This window comes from Rutidosis leptorrhynchoides, chromosome 9 (genome assembly GCF_046630445.1).
Source record: "Rutidosis leptorrhynchoides isolate AG116_Rl617_1_P2 chromosome 9, CSIRO_AGI_Rlap_v1, whole genome shotgun sequence".
In the NCBI taxonomy this organism is placed as follows: Eukaryota; Viridiplantae; Streptophyta; class Magnoliopsida; order Asterales; family Asteraceae; genus Rutidosis; species Rutidosis leptorrhynchoides.
The window spans coordinates 24,096,719-24,123,665 of record NC_092341.1 but is presented as its reverse complement, the minus strand read 5'-3'; the positions used below and the strand labels follow the sequence as shown (position 1 = coordinate 24,123,665).

Sequence of the window (26,947 nt, the reverse complement as noted above, 5' to 3'; positions counted from 1 at the left end):
CACTATTCATGCAATAGTTGCAGGTAAATGTGTCTAGACTTAAGAATGATAAGCATGTAATTTCCGACAAGAAATGATAAGTAAAACTTTTGACATCCAGATACGATCGAAGTCCAGACTTACTAATGCATCCTAACAACTATCAGTTAGACACACTCATGCAAGACCTGGTTCACTAGGACCAACGCTCTGATACCAACTGTGACGATCGCTCCAAATCCATATGGACGAACACGTCATTCATCGATTTCATTGCTAGATATTTGACCTCTATATGATACGTTTTGTAAATATTGCATTCTTTTGAAAAGGCACACCATAAATGAATATTTAAATCAAAGGTTTTAGACATCTGATGATTTCTACATATAGACAATCACCGTAAATAATAGTTTACAATAGTACTTCTGTTGACAATGCAGTCAAAATAAGATACATGGTGATGATTTGGTGAATGCAACGTTTCCTTGATAAATATGCCATGTAAGACTCGATGCACATAGCTTTTCTAACATATAAGCAAACAGCGGAAGACTTCTAGGGAACCTGAGAATAAACATGCTAACAAGTGTCAACACAAAGGTTGGTGAGTTCATAGTTTTAGTGTTTCGCATAATCTGTATATAAAGGTGGATCACAAGATTTCAGTTGTTTCATCCAGAAACGTTTATCAAAATATTCTACAAAATTGAGCACCCTGGTAACTAAGCTTTAACGTTATAATAAGTACCCCTGTTTTAACATACATGCAACCAACATGTACAATACACGCAAACCAACATGTACTAACCTCAAATAGCATACGTTTGTTTTATAGTTCAGGCTAGGGTTTCTATACCTGGAACAGACGGGGATGTCAAGCCCTATGGATCCATATACAACTATTCGCGCCCACCAGTTCTTCTAACCGGCAACTACTAGTTACCAAAGCTAAGGGATTTTCGGTTCAAACTCAGTGTAGAATTTAGTATGTACTTGTATCCATTGCGTTTAAAATAAAGTGCATGTATTCTCAGCCCAAAAATATAGATTGCAAAAGCAATTAAAAAGGGAGCAAATGAAACTCACCTTAGCAGCATATAAAGTCCTTCACCAAAATGTGACCGAAACTCGGATTACCAAATAACCGTAGATCTCAACCTAGAGAACATATGTTGGTCAATAAATGTCTATCAAGCTAGGTCAGGTCATAGTGTATCACAATCCTAATGCTCGAGATCGACATACAAAAGTTATCCAAAGTTGTTTCAAAAAGTCAATTTTGACAGTTGTTTAACAAAACGAGACGTGTCCTATATAAGGATTCATTTACTCGGCTAGTAATATTCAAAAATCCACTTTATCAATCTTATTAACAAGTTGTTTAAATATCAATTGCAGATTCAAAAGCAATTTCAATTAACGTTAATCATAATTCAGTTGATCATAACTTTTAATTCGTTCACCGAAATTACACGGTTTCTAAATGAAAAGCTATTGATTTTTAGCCAGCTTTCTAACGACATGCATATCATATACCTTTTATCAGTAATATATGTATTTAATTCGTGATTCATTATAAACTGTTTAACGATGAAATTTAGCATACAAGCATACATAAACATATATATACTCGAGCACTGGACATGGATACACAATTAATATATAAAAGATAAGATATGAATGCTCACGTATCAATATTGTGATTCAATATTGCAGGAAAGTACGTAGACGCAACAGAGATGATAAACACTAGGTTTGATTTGCAAACAATACCCACGACATTACCCATAACCTCCATAGCTATAACCCATAGTTTCCTTAGCTTTATCTCGTTTGAAAACCAGTTTTGAAAGTGAGACGCTTATGAACTCGTCGTAGTATTTTATGTAATAATACTAATAATAATACTAATAATAATAACACTACTAATAATAATAATATGAATCTTAATAATAATAATAATAATAATAATAATAATAATAATAATAATAATAATAATAATAATAATAATAATAATAATAATAATAATAATAATAATAACATAAATAATAAAAATATTGAGAGCAGAGGAAGTAATATATATCGGATGTATATGTGTGTGCACAAATGAAACGAAAACGTTCGAATTTAAAGATATGGCCTCATTTCCTCATCCATGCGATCGCATGGTTCAGTAAGGAAAATTCCATGCGATCGCATGGATGCCTTTTCCAGCTCACAATCCTTTGTTTTTATTCTCGTCGACATGATTTTATAATATAAATATAATATATAATTTATATAATTAATTATATATTATATTAAATTCATGTGCATAGTTGACCTGTAATTTTTGTTCCGATAAGTCGTACGTCGTCACTCGACTTATGTCCCGGTTCCGGTTTTTCGAATGTCCTTTCGTACACTTAGAAAACTTGCATTTTACGTTTTGTGACACGTACCTTTGTCAAAATATAGCCTTAAATTATCCATAAACTACACCACTCAAAGTATATCTTAAACTTTCGAGTGTTTTGGTCATTTACTTCTATAAATCATCGTCTCGCTATTTGTTAATATATATATAATATATACATTTTCATTTTGAAATAGTGTTTTACTGTAGCAAAGTTACTGTAGCAAAGTTTTTTTACTGTAGCAAATAGTGATTTTCGAAAACAATGTAGCTTTTCGGGTACTGTAGCAATTCGAAAATACTGTAGCAAATTAGTGTTTTACTCGTTCGTCTTAAACGTTTTAGTTAACTTATCTAAATATTAATCGAATCAATAATCGAATGTTACTATCGTTTACTAAATAACTTGAAATCATATATATATATATATATATATATATATATATATATATATATATATATATATATATATATATATATATATATATATATATATATATATATATATATATATATATATATATGCACATTAAGTTATATATATATTGTTCGTGAATCGTCGAGAACAGTCAAAGAATAATTGATTACATGAATATAGTTCCAAAACTTGAGACTCAACATTACAGACTTTGCTTATCGTGTCGAAAACATTAAATCATTTAAAGATAAAGTTTAAATTTGGTCAGAAATTTCCGGGTCGTCACATCGAGTGTTACTGAATTATCATTACATGGTGTGAAAATAGACGTCGGGTTTCTTGACATGATCAAATTTAAATTACCTTTTCTGGAGATTTTGGACCTTAATATTATGCACCGGACTCTGGAAAAGTTGGATTTTACAAGTTCTTCGTTGAAAAGACTGACATCTAATAAATTGGGCAAAGAGACAGATTGACATACAAGTTTATGCTCCAAAGTTACTTTATTTGAATTACAAAGGCTTCACAACGCATGATCTCCTATTAACATCGAGTAATGCTCCTAAAGATATCAAGCTTGAACAAGAAATGTGGGGTCCTGTTGATCATTCTTTCTTCCTTAGGATGAGGGACCTACTCAATTTATCAAGCAACTTTGATATCAAAATAGGATATTGGATCCATAATAAGGCGCTGAATATCGATGTTAATGATCTTAAAAAAAAGGTTCCCAATTCCAGCTACAAACGTGCAACAATTATCATTTAAGACATTTTCACCAATACATTTTCACCAATACATTCTTTCGGTTTGCCGTCCCAAATGCGTAACCATATATACTTATAGTCCCATAGATAGTCATAGTCTCGAGGTATTCGCGTATGACTTCTTTAAACTCATTAAGTGGAATAATGGCAAAGAAGACATGTGACCAAAAGAAGATGGAGGTCATGAATCCTGGTAATGAAAAATGGCAAGTTCTAAAAGATTGTTGGACAAGTAGTATACTTTACACGTCGTATAATGGCCATGGATATTCACTAAACCAAACTGGTAGAACCTAGCTAGGTAGCTAATCTTTGGTTCTATTGTTTGAAATTAATACTATATATGAGTTCATTGACATTTAATTTATCAAGTTTACCTTGTTTCTTTATAACTTTTTTTTTCCCCATATTTTATAACGATATTATTTAAGGCAATTTGAGCTCTACTAGCTTAGGAGTGTATTTAATGTCATGTGGCTTGATAAAAATGTTACATTTGATATTTCAGTTGATTGATTTGATATTTCATTTGTTTTGATATTTGATTTTGACATTTAATGATACCTCGCTAACATCAAGATGTGTATTCAAGTTGGTTGAAAACCCATAGAGCTTAATAACTAATGCCGACTCTGATAAGAACAGATACCACAAGGCTGAGAAATTAGAGTATACTATACAAGCTCAAACTCAAACAAGGCTTAATTGTGTATATCTTGTTTTTTGAACCTTGCCCATGAGACAAGACTCGAGTCGGTGTGAGTTTGTTATTGGAAGTACTCTTTGTGTTTACTGCTCTACTGTTTCAAGTTTTTAATTTCCTCTTTACTGAATTATTCAGCATAACATCTACGTACTCCAGGTTGTTTTTAACAGCAATTTGGGATCACATAGGGGGACTAAACCACCCACACGTTCATCTCTCGCAGTTGCATAAAACGCCCCCAACTACTGCCCAGGAGGAAATCTGGCCCAATCTGAGGGCATGGGCGGTAAAGCCCCCTCCCCCACTCACTGCCTCTACAACGCGATGTACGGAAGACACCGTTGGGTGGAATTCAAGGGTTAAGGAGAAACCTTGTGTGCAATGCTGCACCCCACGGAGTCGAACTCTTGACCTCGCGCTAAGAGAGGCAGACCACTATCACATGAGCTACAACACAAGGTTCGTACTCCAAGTTGTACAATAAAACAATCAGTTATAGGTTCCATTTCTTTTGTGCAAGTCATCATGCAATGTTAGATGATGATCCATGGTTAATATATGATTCATTGATTCCTAGAATTGAGTCAGGCTATCACTTGTTAATTAGTTGGTCTAACTAATGAATCAACTAGCCACTAGCTACAGATTTTAGAATCATAAATTTTTACTAAAATGGTGTAAGTTGTTGTCATTTTATTTTGTCTCATGGTTTTGGAATGTTAATATATTACATTACATTACAAAGGGTTCCTTGATTCAAAAGTGCAGTACGGTGTTATTGACGAAGCTAATTCTGATGTTAATTTCAAGGTTTGACTTTAGAAAGTCAAGAAAGGTTATGTCAATTATTTGGGTTTACAACTTTTGTTATGGCAGATTGTTATTAACTGCCTGTTAATATTGAGAGTGTTCCTTCTGGATGGTTTTAAAGGTTGTGAATAGGAAAGTTTGACTGTTAACTTGACTTTACCAAGTCAACTCTCTATTTTTTTTATTTGGATATTGGAATGGTTTAAGTAGTTGTCTGATTTATAAGTTGTACGCTTTTAAAGCCAGACATCCATTTTGGGAAAAAAAAATTAATAAAAGCATTAAAGTTTAACGCGTTGGAGGGATAAAAGAGGCCGAGGCAGTAGTGCAACACCAAAGCGACTCACAAAGATCCCAATAGCAAGCCATTGTGGCGAATCTTTCCCCATCAAAAGGGTCAATTTGGGTTTAGATATTCTAGTGAACCAGTCCAATGGTTCACAAATGAGAGATATTAAACTAATAAGAAACAATAATAATACACTTAATAATAATCTTAACCAAAAGGCAGTGAAAGGTTTGTTTTTCATCATCTGCCTCTGTTTTTATAAGATGTGTCCTGTTACTTTAGTTTCTTATTCAACAACAAAATCAAGATCACTAAAGAGTTAAAAATAGTAGTCTTTAATTTTCATGTCCTGAACAACCTAAGGGTTTATAAAAATATAAGAAAGAAAAAAAGTAAATGCTTCAAAATGAATTCTGTACGTAATGAGTTGCTTTTACATGATTCTTCTTCTTCTATCCATCTATTAACTGCAAATTTTAGTTCAGTATATGGTATGGTTGTGCAGCTGTTCTTATATATCTTATATCCTAAATGAAAATGATATCAAAAATCATCATATACCTTTTCTTTTTGTTCTGATCAAGCATTTTCAACCAAACTTTTGTATCTGTCCAAGGTTTCTTTTTCACTTTCAATGTCTTGTGATTCTTACACTTCCGTATATGCTCCAATAGTTTCAGATGTTTGTTTGTATGTTTCGTCTTTACGTTTAACGTTTAAACTTTGCCACTCCTTGTGAACATAAGCAACCAAAGTTTGTGCAAGTCTCTAATTCCGTTTTGATATGATCTTTCTGAATTCAAATGAATCGAGAAAGATCTCGAAACAACCTGGAAAATGAAGAATCAGCTTCGGAAGATGAACTTTTTTGGAAATGTGAGCCAGAACACGGCAGTAGTGCAACGCCAAGGTGACTTGAAAAGATGCCAATAGCAAGCTATTGTGGTGGGCTTTTCCTCAAAAAAAAAAAATAAAAAAATAAATAAGAACTGGTACTGCACTTGATCTTAGCCAAAAGGCCTAGAAAGGTATGCTTTTCCTCCATAAGGGGCTTGGTTCACAAGTAAGATATTAACTAATAGAAATGTTTGTTTTTACACACCTTAGGACTCTGTTTACACCAAAAAGTTATATCATGTTACTGGGCTGTTTACTTTTTTTATGATTAAGTTCTATATGGGTATAGATGGCAGTATGGGTAAGAATGGCTATATGCAGTAATCACTGAATGAATTATATTGTTTACTTTTTGTACTGAATAAAAAGTCTGAATGATAAAAATTACTATTCTATCCCTAAGTTAACAAAATTCATTTTCTTTTTATTCAAATTTATTGAAACGCAAATATACCTACACACATTTCTAAATACAAAATATACAGACACAAATTTCCAAGAACATAACCGACAACACAATTAACTTCATTTTAGTTAAAAACCCAAATCATATCTCAAACTATTATCAAAATTTCATATAAAAATGCACAATTCCATTTAGGTATCTCACTCATTAACCTCACCCATCACTAGCAGATCCTATTAAGAATCAAAACCCATGACCACATGTAAATCGTTGGAGTTTCAGTAATTAGCTGACCTCTCCGTGCTCGACCTCTCCATGAAGGTTTTTCAGAAATAAAATGGTTAATCGTGTATGTTACGTGACCACGTTCATGAAGGTTTTACTTTCATTTTTCGTTCTCCAAATCAGATTGCGAAAGTTTGATGAATTTGTAAGTTGAAACAAAAAAGAAAAAATAGATGAAGAAATAATAAGATAAAAGAGAAAGAATAAATGGTACAGGGCACTCTTGGAAATAAAGTTGTCTATATGGAGACAAGTAAGCTTTTGTTGGTGGCCCATAAATGTTAAAATACAATGCAAATTTAGAATAATATGGAATTAGTAAATGTATATGGGTAAAATATCTAGATATTAATATGTATAAGAAAATATCTAGATATTAGAATATGAGAGAAAAATCTAGAAATTGAAATGTAAAAGAAAAATCTAGATATTTGTAGGTTGTAGAAATATCTAGATATTTATATATCCATGGAAATATCTAGGTTCTAGAATGTTCCATGGAGTAGTATAAATATGGGAGGAGATTTCATTTGTGTTGTGTGAAGTTGTGAGAGTGAAATAAGAAGTGAGTTGTGAAGAAAAGAAGAAGAGTGTGAGTTAGCGAAAGTAGAGAAGAGAAAGCTTGTAAGTAATATTGTAATTGTAATTTAATATAAGTGTTTTTGTTAAGTTTCCCGATCAAGCCTTAGTTTGTGTTTAAGTTCTTAGTGCACTTTTGTTGTTCTTATTATATGGTCGGCTCTGCCGCATAAGTAATACATGGTCGGTTATACCGCCTAAAGATATATGGTCGACACTGTCGCCTAAGTACATTGTGCACTAAGGATTTATAAAATTAAAGGCTAACCAACGTCAAAGTGTTGGTGTAGTGAGTCTAGTATAGTCTAGGTCCTCTATAGTGGGTGTGTTGGGCTCGTCAAAGCTTCCAACAATTGGTATCAGAGCGGGTCGTTCGGGATCATTTCTAGTGGAGGAAATCGGTAAACGTTGGACGTTTACATCGACTTGTTTTCACCAAGGCTCTAAGGGAGATTCTGTCAGAGCACAGTTAGGAACTGTGAAAGCTCATCGGTCAGGGACCAAGCTTATTGGACGTTGGACGTCATGATGGCAGATCTTGCAAGTACGAGCAGTGGTATCAAGAGTCTCAATAACCACAACTATGGCTATTGGCGGACTTGTATAGAATCCTACCTACAAGGACAGGATTTATGGGAAATAGTTGCTGGCAGTGACACAACGCCTCCACCGAAAGAAAATGCCGAAGCCTTGAGAAAATGGAACATCAAGGCCGGGAAGGCTTTATTTATATTGAAGACTACAATCGAGGAGGATCTATTGGAGCACATCCGTGATGAGAAAACACCAAAGGCAGCTTGGGAAACTTTTGAAAAGTTATTTTCAAAGAAGAATGAAGCACGCCTCCAGCTCTTGGAAAATGAGCTCGCAGGTATCTCACAAGGAAGTCTATCTATTTCTCAGTATTTCACCAAGGTGAAATCTATTTGTCGTGAGATATCTCAACTTGCTCCTGAAGAGAAAGTGAGTGATGCAAGGATGAAGAGAATTATCATCCACGGCTTAAGGTCCGAGTATAATGGATTTATAGCCACTGTGAGAGGATGGCCTACTCAACCATCATTAATAGAGCTGGAGAATTTATTGGCTAATCAAGAGGCATTAGCCAAGCAGATGAATGAAGTAACCATAAAAGACGGAGAAGATGCACTCTTCACCAATAAGAAGAAAGCAACATCTCGAAGACAAGATGCGATGAAAGAAAGTCAGACATATGGATGAAAGAGTCACCCAAAGTCAAAAGGCAACACTTCAGGGGGAGCTCGGGGAGCTCAACAAGGAAGAAGAGATCATCGCCAACAATACGGGCAAAATGATAAGAGAAAGAATGGTGAATGCTTCAATTGTGGCAAGAAGGGTCATTTTGTTCGAGATTGTAGATTCCCCAGAAGGCGAACTTTCGAAGGAAATGTGGCCGCTGCAAGAGATGAGAAGAAAGATGTCACATTCGAAGCAACCATTAATGAAGATATTTATATATCCATGGAAATATCTAGGTTCTAGAATGTTCCATGGAGTAGTATAAATATGGGAGGAGATTTCATTTGATCCATAGAGTGTTAAAATAAAAAGAATTCTGTCTATGGATGTCCCGGTGGAGTTGATTCAGCGTATACAAACGTTGTTACCTGTAGAAGAAGCGGCTCGTACGTGTGTGTTGTCCAAGACTTGGTCACACTCTTGGTCTACCATCCCTCATCTCAGGTTTGATCAAACCTTATGGTTTCTTGATGAAGAAAAAGAAAGAGATTACATCAAGTTTATGTATCGCACCATGTCTAGGTACGTCCAAGACAACATACCAATTGAAAGTTTTGATCTGAAACTAGACGACCTGCAGTCGGTTTCTGTTCCTTATGAATGGATTCGAACTGTTGTAGCTGCCCGTCTCAAGGAGCTTTCCATTAATACGAGTAGTGAATTTTATATACTTCTGGGTGAGATATTCTCAGGGAAATACCTTCATACTCTGTCTATTGAAAATAGTTCAGTAAGTCCCAAACCTCATGTGATCAACTGTGTGTCCCTACGAGTACTCAAGTTGTTCCGGATGAAGATAAGTGAAGAGGTACTTGATACCTTATTCTCTACTTGTACCTTACTTGAGAGAATAAACCTCTCATATTGCAAGGGCTTGAAGAAAATTAAGGTTAGAAGTCTTTGTTATCTTCAACAACTCAAGTTAGAGACAAGATTACCATTTGATGTTTTGAAAATCGATGATGTTCCTAATCTTTGTTTGTTTTCCTACTTAGTTGAGTTTGAACATATTAAGACCTTAAACATGGCTTCATTAACGAGTGTGACTAAACTATCATTATGTAACATCCCGTGTTTTTCCGTTAAATTTAATTTTAACACCGTCTTTTTTTTTTAAAACAAAATCTTTCGTATTTAAATTAATAGTTTCCGTGAGTAACGTTCATTATATTCCCGCTATTTAATTTTGACATCACCCGTTTACTCGAGCGTTTTAAAAATATTCGTTTGGTTAATTCCCGCACCCGACTACAAACATGAGGGACTTAAGTTGACAAGTGGGCAAAGTGGTGACTAGGTCAACTAGTCAACCACTTCACCTCCTCCATCCATTTCCATCCATCTCCCTCATCTCTCTTTCTCTCTAGCAAGAACACACACACACAACACCCAATTCAATCATTCATCATCTAAATTCGATCTAGGAGGCTTACAACAAAACAAATTACATATTTGGAATCCTCTCTTCATCCTCTACAATTTGATACCAACTTCATCTCGTTTGGGTAACATTTCTAAAACTCTAGATTTCTCTAAATTCGTGTTTTTGATTTGAAATGGTGTTAGTTAGTGTCTATGGCTCAAGTCTAACATGAATATATGTTTGGTTTGCTCGATTTGTTGTTTTTGGAGTAACTAGCATGAACTTGAAATGGGTTTGCTTAATCCTTGATTTTGGATGAGTTAATGTTGTTAGATTGTTAAAGTGCATGTTTTAATTGTGTTACTAGTATCACTAGCTTCGTTTTGATGCGTAGGTTGATTAAGAAAACTTCAAAAACATGAATATTGATTTTGTGATGTTTGACTAGGGTTTGATAGTTCTTGACATGAACTTTTGATGCTTGAATGCCATGGAATGTTAATTGTTAGTGATTAGTTGTAATGTATGCTTAATTACCTTCGAAACGGCATATCGTATGTGTAAATTGGATTCCCAAAACTTAAAATGCAATTGATGAACTTGAAACTTTGAAAATGGACTTTTAAACGATCACTTGACGAGAAATCGGTTATGGAAAATGTTGTTTTTGTTTGATGAAACATGTTTAGTTGTGTTCCTTGTCAAAAGAGCTTTCCAACGGTATAAGATACGCTTTCTAATTGTTTACGGTTTGAGTTTTGCGCTTGTTTGAAATTTTATCAAGCCTTGAACAAGTGAAACAGGCCTGGGACCAGGCCACGGCCATTGTCGCGGCGCGACAGGCCTGGCCGCGGCGCGACATTTGCCTTGTTCAGGGGCTGACCAACTTTGCACTTTTTCGTTTAATTCCAACTATGCTACGCACCTCCGATTAACATGTAACTTGGCCAACATGCTCATATATGACTTCTAAGCTTAGAAAAATAGTTTGGGACCCGACCCGAACGCGTTGACTTTTTCGTTGACTTTGACCAAGTTTGACTTTTAGCCAAACTTAACCAAACTTTTATACAATCATTCTAACATGCTTTTATACTTGTTTCTTGTATGAAACTTGACAACGTGATTCACATGCTATACTTAATCGAGTCGTAACGAGCCATAGGACTAATTGAACACATTTCACCCGACCTTGTGTCGTAACCGGTTAATTGATATAACTTACTTGTTTAGGTCAAGGCTAAGCAACTTTCATGCACACGTTTACTTTGTGAAGTACATTTATACTCGTGCACTCGAGGTGAGATCATAGTCCCACCTTTTCAACAACTTTTTATACTTTTAAATTGTGGGCTGAGAAACATATACTTTGTTACATTTTGTACTACTTACTTTTATACTTTGAACACAAGTACAAGGAAAACAAACATTCTACAGCGAGTTTAGAACGAAAATCCTCAATTCGATTATCATTAGTTACACTTGCCGGGTGTAAGCGAGAACTTATGTTATATGGCCATATGGGTTGACAACCCTCATCTTTGACGGTTCGCTACCGTCTACGGATGAAATATATTTTCGAGAATCAGTGTTTGTTCTAGCACTAAGTGATGGGGTATACAATGGAAGGAATGTTAAGCTTTGATAATTGGGTGCTCGCGAACCAACTTTTGGAATGCAACTTTTGGATGATCAATTTATGGAAATACTAAATCTTGTGGTTCAAAATATAACATTTACTAATACACCTATGATTTCACCAACGTTTTTCGTTGACAGTTTTCTATATGTTTCTCAGGTTCATACTTGGCTACTTGATACATGCTTCCGCACTCTTTGATTACTTGATTGGAGTCAACCATGCATACATACGCTAGGGATAGCACTTTTGGATTCAAACTTTTGTTTACATACTTACGCTATTTATAGCAACTGTGTTTTTAAACTAATTATGTCGCAAGTTATTTCATTTATACTTTATGACTTTTGTAAACTTAGACTTGTTGTCGAACGGTTTGTAAACTAAACTTGCAAGTCTTGTACCTTTCAAATGAATGCGACATAATTTTGGTCAAACGAGTCTCATATAGGGACTACGACCACGCAACGGGACCTAAGTTAACGGCGCCGTCAATAACGGTTTTGGTCGGGTCGTTACAGGTGGTATCAGAGCGTTGGTTGTAGGGAACTAGGACGTGCATTAGTGTGTCTAACAGAGTCGTTAGGACGCATTAGTGAGTCTAGACTACAACCGGATAGTTAATCATTGCATTCTGACATACATTTGCTATAGATAGCACTTACTTGACTACTTGTGCATTATACTTGAATCATTCTTAGGAAAACTTTTTAATGGTACCCAACCTTCATTATACGAACTCGTATCCTGCCACTTTAGTTCGGGAACTCTGACTCCTTGGTTGTTATTTCCCCCGTCTCATCTTACTATCCATGAATATTGTAAAGTCACTGTCACTACTCTAGATGAGTATCGTCATCACTATTTATCGCTACGGTTGCGTACTACTCGCTATCATGACTCGTTACTCTTTTCATACCTGAATACCTTATTGTCTGACTCGAACCACATTGCCGTGAACAATCATTTATACACTTCCCTCGGGGAACGCTTCTTTATAGTTGCACTAATTCTTTCGATTCAATACGAGTCACGTTAGAGACGTCGTTACACTTGTTTATTTTAAACTTCACGATTACACGAACTTGAATCTATAGAGTGATGTGGGAATGGAGGTATGAGTTAGCGTAATATAACGACACTCGATCAACGTGGTTATATTACGGTAAGACATACCAAAGTTCTAGTGACACGTGATGGTGGTTAGACTCGATCAACCTAAACACCACCATGTGCCATGTACATGACTTCATCTTTTCAGGTTTGGACATCCGAAAACTCCGAGAATATTTATAACAACCATACCGGGGACACACCTTCAATTATTGTCAAATTATATTTATGCTTCCGAATGAATTACCGATTCCATTCGACTTCAACCGTATGTCACACGGGTATACTAGCTCGTCCTCGCGCAGTCTTATTGACTAACTACAATTTACTCGTTATGCTCACATCGGGGCGGAAACTTCTCTTGCATTACCCGTACGTACTTCCGGTTCAGGAGGTCCTTATTCTAAATTCTCAATGGAGAGCGACTCTTCACGTCATACAAGTATTCGCCGCGAGGGTGGATAGTCCTAACAATCGTTTTCAAAACCCGATAAGAACTTGCCCCGACGAACGTTTTTGGAAACCGATAAATCTTCCGCGACGCGAATTTTCTTGAGAAACTTGTCCTAGCTAACGTTTTCAATTCCTAGCAAACTTGTTCACTATGCCTTAGGAAAATGTACCCCGTTTCGGATTGAGATCCTCGTTTCACTTCTAGATTTTGGAGTACCTTACAAAAAGCCTCGGGACCGCGTTTAGACATGAGCACCGCGTACCATCCACAACCCGACGGACCGAACAAACATGCGATTTAAACCTTGGAAACCATAATACAAGTTTGTATTACCAACTTCAAATTTAATTGAGAAAAGTATTTTCCTTTAACCGAATCCTCGTACTACAATGATTTTCATTCGAGTTTTAACGTCACTCCTTTTGAAACCACATGTGACCGGAAACGTCATTCTCCTTTGTCGAACCAAGTAAACGATGATCAATTCACTGGGGCCGAGGTTATTCATGAGCAACCGAGAAAATTTGTTCATATTCAGGTAAAACCCTACGCGACTCGTACTCACCAAGAGCTACGCCGATGTTAGACGTAAACATTTCAAATTCCGCGTGGGAAACCGCGTCACGTTAAGAGTCGCACCTTGGAAAGGTACAATCCGTTTCGGGAAACGTAGGAAGCTAAATCCGCGATATTTTGATCCTTTAAATTCTTGGGGTGTTTTGGACCCGTCGCTAGCCGTTTAGACTTTTCCGACTCATTTTGGGTCTCCGTTTATCCTACATTCGATGTATCAACTCAGACGTGTTTTGCGAAACGAGAACTTGTTATCTCCTTTGATGAACTCACTATCGACGATAACCCTCACTTCCTAGGAGGACCGGTTGAAACCATAAATCGTGAAGCCAAACCTTAAAACAACACATGATCCCGACCGTCAAAATTCGTTGAAATACCTTAGAACGTACTTCTCCCTCATTCGTAGAATTGGCAACACAAGATCTCGAGGAAGATTCAACGACTACTACTTCCAACTAAATTTCGGGACGAAATTTCTTTTGAGGTGTGGATAATGTAACATCCCGTGTTTTTCCGTTAAATTTAATTTTAACACCGTCTTTTTTTTTTAAAACAAAATCTTTCGTATTTAAATTAATAGTTTCCGTGAGTAACGTTCATTATATTCCCGCTATTTAATTTTGACATCACCCGTTTACTCGAGCGTTTTAAAAATATTCGTTTGGTTAATTCCCGCACCCGACTACAAACATGAGGGACTTAAGTTGACAAGTGGGCAAAGTGGTGACTAGGTCAACTAGTCAACCACTTCACCTCCTCCATCCATTTCCATCCATCTCCCTCATCTCTCTTTCTCTCTAGCAAGAACACACACACACAACACCCAATTCAATCATTCATCATCTAAATTCGATCTAGGAGGCTTACAACAAAACAAATTACATATTTGGAATCCTCTCTTCATCCTCTACAATTTGATACCAACTTCATCTCGTTTGGGTAACATTTCTAAAACTCTAGATTTCTCTAAATTCGTGTTTTTGATTTGAAATGGTGTTAGTTAGTGTCTATGGCTCAAGTCTAACATGAATATATGTTTGGTTTGCTCGATTTGTTGTTTTTGGAGTAACTAGCATGAACTTGAAATGGGTTTGCTTAATCCTTGATTTTGGATGAGTTAATGTTGTTAGATTGTTAAAGTGCATGTTTTAATTGTGTTACTAGTATCACTAGCTTCGTTTTGATGCGTAGGTTGATTAAGAAAACTTCAAAAACATGAATATTGATTTTGTGATGTTTGACTAGGGTTTGATAGTTCTTGACATGAACTTTTGATGCTTGAATGCCATGGAATGTTAATTGTTAGTGATTAGTTGTAATGTATGCTTAATTACCTTCGAAACGGCATATCGTATGTGTAAATTGGATTCCCAAAACTTAAAATGCAATTGATGAACTTGAAACTTTGAAAATGGACTTTTAAACGATCACTTGACGAGAAATCGGTTATGGAAAATGTTGTTTTTGTTTGATGAAACATGTTTAGTTGTGTTCCTTGTCAAAAGAGCTTTCCAACGGTATAAGATACGCTTTCTAATTGTTTACGGTTTGAGTTTTGCGCTTGTTTGAAATTTTATCAAGCCTTGAACAAGTGAAACAGGCCTGGGACCAGGCCACGGCCATTGTCGCGGCGCGACAGGCCTGGCCGCGGCGCGACATTTGCCTTGTTCAGGGGCTGACCAACTTTGCACTTTTTCGTTTAATTCCAACTATGCTACGCACCTCCGATTAACATGTAACTTGGCCAACATGCTCATATATGACTTCTAAGCTTAGAAAAATAGTTTGGGACCCGACCCGAACGCGTTGACTTTTTCGTTGACTTTGACCAAGTTTGACTTTTAGCCAAACTTAACCAAACTTTTATACAATCATTCTAACATGCTTTTATACTTGTTTCTTGTATGAAACTTGACAACGTGATTCACATGCTATACTTAATCGAGTCGTAACGAGCCATAGGACTAATTGAACACATTTCACCCGACCTTGTGTCGTAACCGGTTAATTGATATAACTTACTTGTTTAGGTCAAGGCTAAGCAACTTTCATGCACACGTTTACTTTGTGAAGTACATTTATACTCGTGCACTCGAGGTGAGATCATAGTCCCACCTTTTCAACAACTTTTTATACTTTTAAATTGTGGGCTGAGAAACATATACTTTGTTACATTTTGTACTACTTACTTTTATACTTTGAACACAAGTACAAGGAAAACAAACATTCTACAGCGAGTTTAGAACGAAAATCCTCAATTCGATTATCATTAGTTACACTTGCCGGGTGTAAGCGAGAACTTATGTTATATGGCCATATGGGTTGACAACCCTCATCTTTGACGGTTCGCTACCGTCTACGGATGAAATATATTTTCGAGAATCAGTGTTTGTTCTAGCACTAAGTGATGGGGTATACAATGGAAGGAATGTTAAGCTTTGATAATTGGGTGCTCGCGAACCAACTTTTGGAATGCAACTTTTGGATGATCAATTTATGGAAATACTAAATCTTGTGGTTCAAAATATAACATTTACTAATACACCTATGATTTCACCAACGTTTTTCGTTGACAGTTTTCTATATGTTTCTCAGGTTCATACTTGGCTACTTGATACATGCTTCCGCACTCTTTGATTACTTGATTGGAGTCAACCATGCATACATACGCTAGGGATAGCACTTTTGGATTCAAACTTTTGTTTACATACTTACGCTATTTATAGCAACTGTGTTTTTAAACTAATTATGTCGCAAGTTATTTCATTTATACTTTATGACTTTTGTAAACTTAGACTTGTTGTCGAACGGTTTTGTAAACTAAACTTGCAAGTCTTGTACCTTTCAAATGAATGCGACATAATTTTGGTCAAACGAGTCTCATATAGGGACTACGACCACGCAACGGGACCTAAGTTAACGGCGCCGTCAATAACGGTTTTGGTCGGGTCGTTACACATTACATGGTGTAACCATAGACGTCCCATTTCTTGACATGATCAAATCAAAATTACCTTCTCTCGAGATTCTGGACCTTGTAATTCGGAATTGGAGTCTAAAAAGGTTGGATTTTACAAGTACTTCGTTGAAAAGACTGACGTTGGAAAATGGTAAAAGGTGGATTGACATACAAGTTTTTGCTCCAAAGTTACTTTATTTTTGTTACAAAGGCTACATAATGCCTAGTCTCTTATTTCCATCGAGTAATGCACTTGAAAATATCGAGATTGAAGTAGAAACAGGGGATCCTATTGACCATTCTTTCTTCCTTATGATGAGGGAGGCACTCAATTTATCAAACAAGTTTGATATCAAAATAGGATATTGGATTAATGAGACGCTGCTGATCGATGTTAATGATCTTGAAATAAGGTTCCCAATTCCATATACGAACGTGCAACATTTATTCTTTTATACATTAGCTGGTAAACACTTGCCAGGGCACCAGATAGTAATTGATGCACTTCTCTCGATTTGCCGTCCAAAATACGTAACCATACATGGTGATAGTGTCAAGGAATTCTCTCGCAAATTCTTTAAACTCGTGATAAGTCAAATAATGGCAAAGAAGAAGTTTGACCAAAAAATGATGGAGGTCAAGAATCCTCGTAATGAAAAATGGGAAGTTCTAAAAAATTCTTCTTGGCCAAGTTTTGGTCCTTACATTTCGGGTGGCGGCTACAATTATTTACTTGAGTTGAAACCAAACTGGTAGAACTACTCATCTTTGGTTAAATTGTTTGAAACTAATACAATATGATTTCTTACTTATTAGGCATATAATTTATCAAGTTTACCTAGTTACTTTGTAACTTTTTTCATATTTTCTAGAGATATTTAAGGGGATTTGAGCGACTAGCTAGGGGCGTATTTAATGTCATGCGACTTGATAATTTGCATGAGAAATGTTTCATTTGATAAGACTTGAGTCAATGTGAGTTTGTTATCGGGAGTATGTATGCTTTGTGATTAACATATATGTGTTTATTGCTCAACTGTTTTAAGTTTCTAATTTTCTTCTTATTGAATTCAACATAACATCTACGTACTCGAAGTTCTACAATAAGACAATCAGTTGTAAGTTTCATTTATTTTATGTAAGTACTCATTAATTACTTAGTCTAACTATTAACTAGTCACTGGCTACAGGTTTTAGAATCATAAGGAGTATTTTTTTACTCAAATGGATGGTGTGAGTTTGTTGTCATATTTTATTTTGTGTCATGGTCTCATGGTTGTCTAATGTCAAGTATATTACATTACATTACAAAGGGTTCCTTCATTCAAAAGTGCAGCATACATGGTGTTATTTACAAAGCTAATTCTGAAGTTAACTTTGAAGGTTTGACTTTAGAAAGTCAAGAAAGGTTATGTCACTTATTTGCATTTACAACTTCTGTTATTAGCATAAAATTATTGGGGTGAGCCAGGCCAAGATAGTAGTGAAACACCAAAAAGATCCCAATAGCAAGCCATTGTGACGGATCTTTCCCCATGAAAGGGTCAATTTGGGTTTAGGATGTCAAAAAAGGTTATGTCAATTTGGGTTTAGATATTATAGTGAACAATGGTTCACATATGAGATATTAAACTAATAAGAACAAATAATACACTTTAATAATGTTAACCAAAAGGCAGAGAAAGATATGCTTCTCATCTTCTGCCTGTCTTTTATAACATGTATCCATGTATCCTGTTACTTAGTTTCTTTTTCGGTATCAAAAGCAAGGTCACTGAAGAGTTAAATAGTCTTTAGCTTTCATGTCCAAAAAGATCAATCTATATTTTTATAAAATATAAAAGAAAGAAAAAAGCAAAAGCGAATTCTGTAATGAGTTGCTTTTACATGATTCTTCTTCAAGTGTTGGTATCCATCCATTAACTTCAAATTTTGATTGTAGTCATCGTGTTTCACTTCCACAAACTAATGAAGTAACATTTGAAGCTTAAACAGTCCTTTAGTACCACTTTTAGACCCTGTTTTCTTCCCTCTATTTCTCTTTTTGATACTATCAAGTTTTGAATCCCAACATGATTTTGAGTAATTTTGAGTTTTGGCTGAGTGTTTGACCGACTTGACCAGGTACTCACCGACTAATTCTGAGTTCTGCAACACCGACTTTCGTACACTTGACACTTTTTAAACAAACAACTAACGTGTGCAAAACAGCTATGAAATGTCAACCAGAACGTATAGTGAAACGCGGGTTTAACATACCTTGGTAAAATCAGCAGCGATGCTTGGTTGCTTGGTAACACGTACCACGTACTGCGTTGAAAGGGACAAATTTACATTTCTAAAAATTTAAGAGTATATGTTAAACATTTTGTTAGATTTAGTGTCAATTTCACCAATTTTTCATAATATTGATTTGATCTTTTAAAATTGGGTACTTTTACAAAATTATTATGGGGCTATGTCACACGCTCTAAAACGCTACATCTTGTTCGTTCCCCATTAAAGCCCTAGGAGTTGTTCGACTTTCTCTGGCCAAGAATGTTGCTTACAACATCGTGGGTGAAACCACAACGGCGGGATTGCTTGCGGCTTTATCTAACATGTATGAAAAACCATCCGCTTTGAACAAGGTTTTCTTGATAAGGCAATTGGTGAATGCTAGGATGAAGGAGAGTTCTTCGGCGGCGGATCATGTGAACGAATTTAATTTAATTTTGACCCGGTTGAAATCGGTTGATATTAAATTCGATGATGAGCTACAAGCGTTGTTTTTGCTATCTTCATTACCCAATAGTTGGGCCGGTACGGTGACGGCGGTTAGTGGTTCATTCGGAACTACTAAGTTAACTTTTGAAGGAATCCGGGATTTGATTCTTAGCTAAGGTATTCGTAGGAAAGATTCGAATGGGAGTTCGGGTTCGGTTCTAAGTGTTAGTCGGGGAAGAGCTAGGTCAAGAAGTCCATCAAGGAGCAAGAACGTGGTGTGTTGGAATTGTCAATAAGTTGGTCACTATAAGTCAAAGTGCCCGAATCAAAAGTCGGGTGGGAGCGTATCGACTATGGTGATCGAGGATGCGTTGATGTGCCAAAAAGAGGTTCTTGTCGAATCTTGGGTTTTAGATTCGGGTGCCTCGTATCATGTTACCCCATACATGAACGAGATGGTGAACTTCAAGGAATACTTCGGTAAGGTTCGAGTTGCGAATGAGAGTACACTTGATATTGCGGGTATTGGTGATCTCGTGGTTAGACACTTGAATTATGCTTGGATCTTGAGGAATGTACGGTTCGTTCTAAAGCTCAAGAGTCGGTTGATCTCGGTTGGGCAATTGGATGACGATAATTGTCATATCCTATTTGGAGATCAAAAGTGGGTAGTGTTTAAGGGAGATTATGTAGTCGCTCGCGGGTTTAAAAGGGGAACCATGTATATGGTTGAAGTTCCTAAGGAGGAATGGCTAGGTGATTTTGTGGGTGTTAAAAGTCCTAGCGTGCTAATACTTTCTGGTATTGTTGAGAGGTCTTGTTTGAGTGGGAGCTCAAAGGAAGTTGAAGCTAGTGGAAATTCGGGTCGAATTGGGTATACTAGAGCTTTCGTCACTTCGGATAGATCTTCTCCAATGGCAACTTTGTTGCGATCGGCCGAGGAAGATGAACAAGAGGTTTTCATGAGAGTCACTGTTAAAGATACATCCGTACAGTGGGAGTTGGCTCGGGATGGAAAATTGGGTTTGTCAAAATACGTGCGCACGTATGTGGTCGGTGTTCCAATGGTGAAAGCAAAGACGGTTTTGTGGAAGATCAAGGATGTGACTGCGTTCTCACACGGCTGCCTTGATGGTGTTATCCACATGTTCGTTCTACCAGCGGGTTTATTCTTTGTTGGAAAGATAAATCGGGTGGATGGAGTTCTGTACGGGTGGATCGCTTGGGCGATGGGGTTGATTGGGTCGGGTCGGACTCAAACGACACGTTATTTCCTAAACTAAGGAGGTAGGTGCCATAGCCAAAGAGTTGTTCTTGTTTCCCAAGCTAGTAACATAAAGATCGTATTATAGCTCAACGGTATTTTTTTGATGTCAAAAGACTTCACTTGTTCGAAGGTTATCGAATGAAGTGCGGCGTGATTCGGGTGTCTCATCCGGCGGTATCAAAAGGAGGTATAATTAGCGGGTCAAGTTGTTATTGTGGGATGATATTGATGGTGATAAAGTCAGGTTAAAGATGGGTTTGTTTAAATACTCCTTCAAGTGGGAGATTGTTGGAGTGTGTGAAGGAAGAATTAAACAATAAAGTGGGACAAAAGAAGTCACATACGGTGACTTGTGAGAAAGTGAAACAATTAAATTGTTTGGTCACACGTGAGATCTAGTTCCAATACGTGAGAACTTGAGTCGATGCAATTTGAAAGCTGTTAAACATGAGAGTCACATTTTGTGACATAATGTCACCATTGGTGACATCAATTAGGACTCACACACATGTTTCGTTTTGCACGTACAAGAATTGTTTTAGAAACTTTAGGACTTGTATACGAATTGGGTTGTTCTAGAATATGTGGCTTGCTCACTAAGCTATAGTATTCTCCTATAAATAATCCCATATGTAACCTTGTAAATTGTACCTATAAATTTCAATAATAAGAATACTCTTTGGTTGGCCGTGGATTAAACCAATAGCAATATTGGATATAACCACGTTATATTCTTGTGTTCTTTTACGTTCTTGCAATTTATTTTCTTTGTTCACTTGAATTATTTGTTTATTGTTCGTGGGATTGATAACTTGGGGTTATCAAGTTCTTGTTCAGGCTCACTAAAATTCCTAACACTTTTTTTATGTGCTTTTTAAATAATTGTGTTACTGTGTTTTTGATCACCCATTTGGTTACTGATACTGGTTTTAAAGGGAAAAGTATATGAAAATATATTGAACTTTCACAAAATTTCTATTGTATGCATCCAACTTTCAAATCTCATATTGTATGTATTAAACTTTGTATTTTGTACTATTGTATGTAATCACTTAATTGGACTTCCGGTTGCCCGTTGATTTGCTGATGTGTACAAGTCACATTTTATTTATTTTTACCTTATATTATATAACTGATTCCCCTCAAATCAACCAATTTCCCCAAAATCAACCAATTACCCCTAAATCAATCAAACCTCCATGGCTGCTTCTTTTTCATCCTCTTCCAGGAACATCACCACGAATCAAAACCCAGAATCGAATTCTGTCATTGTGGACATCGATTATATGAACGTATTTCGTGGACCAAGTCAAACCCAGCAACACGATTCATTAGTTGCGCAACTGTTGTACGTGTCAATTTTGCCCTATTTTTTTATTTTATTTTTTTTAATTTTTGGTGTTTTCCTAATTCATTTTTTTCACATGATAAACAAAGAAAATGTAAAGTTTTCATGTTTCTTGATGATGAACTTCCAAACCAACACTACAAAAATATAATGTATAAGATGCATTTGCAAATTATGAAGTTAAACTCTCACCATGATGAAGTTTCCATTTCTAAATATTCAGATAGCTCATCAAACTCAATTTTACCAAGAAACATGGACAACACACTGCCATTTTCATACCTAAGTGGATTGAATCTAAACGCACCATTATAATATACATCAAAATCAAAACCACGTGCAGATTCTGGGCTTTCAACCATCATGCAATGAATTTTCGAGCAGTTAAAAAAACCCTAATTGTTCAAATCAAGTTTTATTTTGAGAGTACAACTTAAAACCGAGTGAATACATACCTTAGAAGACTTCGATGATACAAAATGCGAGATAATTTTATGCCTAATTTTGAAGTTGTTTCACCAAAATCAAAGTGATGGAGTTAGGGTTATTGTAGAAAAAGGGAGAGAAATGCAGTTTGAAAAAACCTTTCAGTAGCGCCTTATTTCTATTTCTATTTCTATTATATTTATTAATAATTATATTACATTATTATCCAACATGGCACAAAACCCTGTAAATCAACCGACAACCGGAAGGCTAAGTAAGTGATTACATATAATAGTACAAAATACAAAGTTTAATACATACAATAGGATATTTGAAAGTTGGATGCATACAATAAAATTTTTGTAAAAGTTCAATCATTTTCATATAATTTTCCCGGTTTTTAACATCACTCATTCACTCGCATATATAGCCCGTAATTAAAGAGTCAACATTTATAAGAAGGTAGCTTATCTAGGCCAACTGTATGACCTAAGTAGCATATTTTGTTTTAAATTATTTTTATGTAACACAAAGAAAAGACTTTTGAACCCATAGTTAGCAATTGTCATGGGTCTTTACCCATAAGATTAATATCAAGTGAACAAAAAGGCCGAGAGAGGTATGCTTTTTATGCATCTTAGGCCTCTGGTTTAATTAGTTGTGTCCTGCTTTTCTTACATTAAGTTATGTTGCTTCGACATGATCAAATCGAAATTACCTTTTATCGAGATTTTGTACCTTACAATACCGAATTGTTTGATATTAATTAATATGTACTCATATATGACAGGCTGTAGCCCAGTACATATATCTCAATTTTCATCATAGCACATAGCCCATAAATATAATAAATGTATAAGAAGATACCTTATCATAAAAAAAGTTTGTTTCATTTTTTTATTCTTTTAGTCTATCAAATTTATCAAATATGTTCTCGCCGCAATGCGAAGTCTCCTCACGTCATTTTAGTTTTTTTTCTATTATAATAAAAAATATTATGTCATCATTTATGTAAAAACTTGTGTTGCCACTAGCCAGCTTATATTCCATTTGATGAAGACGAGATTTTTAATCCGGACCCTTTTATTAATTTATTAATCACGCATCAAAATGTGCCTTAGGATCATCAACACTGTGAAAGTGCTTCTTTGCCCAAGATTTAAAAACTAGTGGTTAGCCCTTGGGCCAAGGCCCAAATTTTTTCACATGTGCTCCTTACAATTTTTGACTCCTAAAACCCCACTTACATTCTAAGAGGTCAAAACAACATGAAATAAACGGAGAATATAAACAATACTACACCCGGGACCTTTTGTTCTCATACGATCGTAAAATCAAAAAAATTCTCTTGTTCGAAATTAATTGGCGGCAGTCGAATCATAAGATCGGATTGATAACGAAGATCCGAACTCTAACAAAATTAGCATTTGAAGATTTATTGAGTCAGATATTCGTTCGTTGCATTACGGTACGTGAAGAATTTGATCTTCAACAACAATTTAGGGTTTATCTTATTATTTTTTTTTTTATTATGCATATGGTATTTAACGCTTTTCATATATCTGTAAAGTATTTTTTAGTGGGGCTTATAGATAATTTTTAATATTACGCAATTTTGTTTCCGTGATTCCGAATTATGTTGTTTTCGACATCTTAAGCGATTTGGTATGGTTCTTGTAAGTTTAATATGATTATGTCACTATCATTATCAAATGGCCTTGATGACGAAGTCAATTGATTTGGACCCGAATTAATGGTATCGTATTTGTAACAAATTCCAATTTGTATTATATTGATAAACCATTAATATGATTGACATTAGTGTTAGTGCATATTTTGTAATCCCTAGTTCCATGAACTTTAATGTTTATTCGATCATGCAGTAACCTGTAATATTGTTAAACGTTGATTGTCGATTTGTTACTTTATATTTGTAAACGTTTAAATGTAATATGTAATGTTAATCGACAGTCGACCGACTGACATAGTCAGTCGACCGACTGTCATCCACTGTCGACCGACATACGATCTGGGATATTTAAGCCAAGTTAATCTCCACTAATTTGGTTAATGACTCAACACACTTTTTCACACACAAACAAACAGTTCCATGTCCAGTTTTTCACTCAATCTTCATGTCCAAATACCACAGAATGTCAGTCTAGGCTTCGTGTTTATCAAGATCTAATCTTGGTTTGACTCGCACGAACCTGAAAACCCATAGATATTCGTTTAAGCTCGTTCTAGTGTTATTCCGCCTCTAGATCGTGTTAGGTTGATTCTAAGATCCTCTCCCAGCGTCTACAAAGTGGTATCAGAGCATTGGCTTGCTGAATCAATTGTTTTAAACGAGTTCTTGGTATATTTTTGGGTCAAAATTGGTTTTGGATTGAATTTTGTATACTTTTACGTTAAACTTTTGGTTTTAATTGCTTTAGAGTGTTTACAAAAGTCATTCTAAGTTGTTTAAGGTGTTGGTCAGTAGTTTTAGTTCGAAAATTGAGCTTGAAATCGTTTAGAAGTCAAAAACCTGATTTTGGATTCTAGCTCTGAGAGAAATCACAGTCGACCGACTTAGGTGTCAATCGACCGATTTTCGTGTATTTCGACCGATTGTCACTAGTTCGACCGATTGTCAATAGTTCGACTGATTGTCTTAAAACCGACCGACTTTAGTTCTAAACCGATCGACTTTAGTTCTAAACCGAACGACTTTAGCTCTAAACCGACCGATTGAAGGAACATCGACCGATTGAGAAAAGTAATATCATTTGACTAAATGTAAACAGAACTTCGACCGATTAACCATTGACAATCGACCGACTGTCAACCACAGTCGACCGACTTTGGATCAGATTCAACCTTAATTAATTTTAACGATGTCTGATCAGGCAATGGCAATTACTTCCGGCATTCAAAACATTTTACTATCTGATAGTGAATCAGGCAGTGCCAATCGTGCTCCTAGACTTGATAATACAAATGATTACATTAGATAGAGGTCTAGGTTTATGAATTACATTAGAGGCCTTGATCCTAGAATGTGGGATTTGATACAACATGAATATAAAGAGCCTTTAGGTACTGATGGTAATAGTAAAAAGTATGAAGATTATAGCGTGACAGAAAAAGAAACATATGCCTTAGAATGTAGATGTTATGCTCAATTGACTCAGGGTTTAGATGGTGATATTTATCATCAATATCAAATGCACTTAACATCATATTCTCTTTGGAATGCTATTAAGATAGGTGTAGAAGGAAATAAGGCGTATCGTGAAAAGAAAGCTAAAGTAATCAAAAGTGAATGGAAAAGGTTTGCTTCTCTAAGTCATGAAACGTTAGAGGAGACAATCATTCGTTATCGTCATCTTGTCTCTGAATTGGGTAACTTAGGTGTTGAAGTTACAGAACAGAAAGCTATCAAACAATTAACAGATGGTTTACCACACAAGTGGGATGCGTTTATTGAACAGATAGAAGACAGAGCTTCGTCTGCTGGTGAATCACTAACCCTAGATAAATTCACATCAAAATTGATGGTAAAGGACTTGGACATGGAAACCAAGAAGAAACGTCTTGAAGGTTAGCAAAGTCCTATAATTTACAAAGCTGGTACTTCTAGATTGAGTAATGTTCATGCTCCCTTACAAACAGCGTTTGTTTCTAGTGATAGTGCTGTAAATAGATCACAACCTGCTCAAAATGTGATGTTTCAAACCCAAGTAAATAAGCCTATTAGTACAAATCAGTCCACCATTAGACAGAAACCAAAAACTGTAGTTCTCAACACTGAGAATTTAAGAACTAGGCCCCTTTCAGTTGTAGAGGAAGATATGGCTTTAGTTGCTTTGGTAGTTAATTCTTATAATGAAATGGTTGGTGGTCAAATTGGTAATGCTCATTTAGAAGCAGAAGATTATGAGCAGATTGACGAGGATGAACTTGAAAAGATGGATATCCTCTGGGCTATGGGTAGTGTGATTAGACGAGCGAAGAAATTTCTGAAAAGGACAGGTCAACAGAGCTTAGGTGTTACTAGAGATACTAAGTTAGGTTTTTATATGTCAAAAGTGAGATGTTTTAATTGCAATGAGTTAGGACACTTCAAAAGATCATGTACCAGGCCACAGAAAACTGGTTTTCACAACCCATTTCACAATCAGTATAATAAGACAAAGGTTAATGTGCCAGTTGAAACAACGAGCAGTGATGCTACCAGAAATGATAAAGCAAAAGGCTTAATTGCAACATATTCAAAGGAAGGTTGTGATTGGACAGTATTTGCTGATGAAGAAA

General features: G+C 35.8%; 1 protein-coding gene and 2 pseudogenes across 1 annotated transcript; 1 reads left to right on the top strand and 2 right to left on the bottom strand.

Moving 5' to 3' along the window:
- Positions 1-6,241: 6,241 nt before the first annotated feature.
- On the bottom strand, positions 6,242-6,402 carry LOC139869635 (U2 spliceosomal RNA; annotated as a pseudogene).
- A 2,717-nt stretch (positions 6,403-9,119) lies between these two features.
- LOC139867842 (putative F-box/LRR-repeat protein At5g02930) lies at positions 9,120-17,657 on the top strand. The gene is made up of 2 exons (XM_071856192.1): positions 9,120-9,774; positions 17,113-17,657. Exons 1-2 carry the CDS (start codon positions 9,120-9,122, stop codon positions 17,655-17,657), a joined length of 1,200 nt encoding a protein of 399 aa, XP_071712293.1.
- A 701-nt stretch (positions 17,658-18,358) lies between these two features.
- LOC139869645 (U2 spliceosomal RNA) lies at positions 18,359-18,590 on the bottom strand (annotated as a pseudogene).
- Positions 18,591-26,947: the final 8,357 nt, after the last annotated feature.

What these genes read in the sequence shown, in the direction of transcription:
- LOC139867842 (XM_071856192.1), top strand. Translation starts at nt 9,120, where the DNA reads ATGGATGTCCCGGTGGAGTTGATTCAGCGTATACAAACGTTGTTACCT. An exon ending in CGATGATGTTCCTAATCTTT is followed by an intron (nt 9,775 to 17,112) that starts GTTTGTTTTCCT and finishes TTTGTTACAAAG; the next exon opens with GCTACATAATGCCTAGTCTC.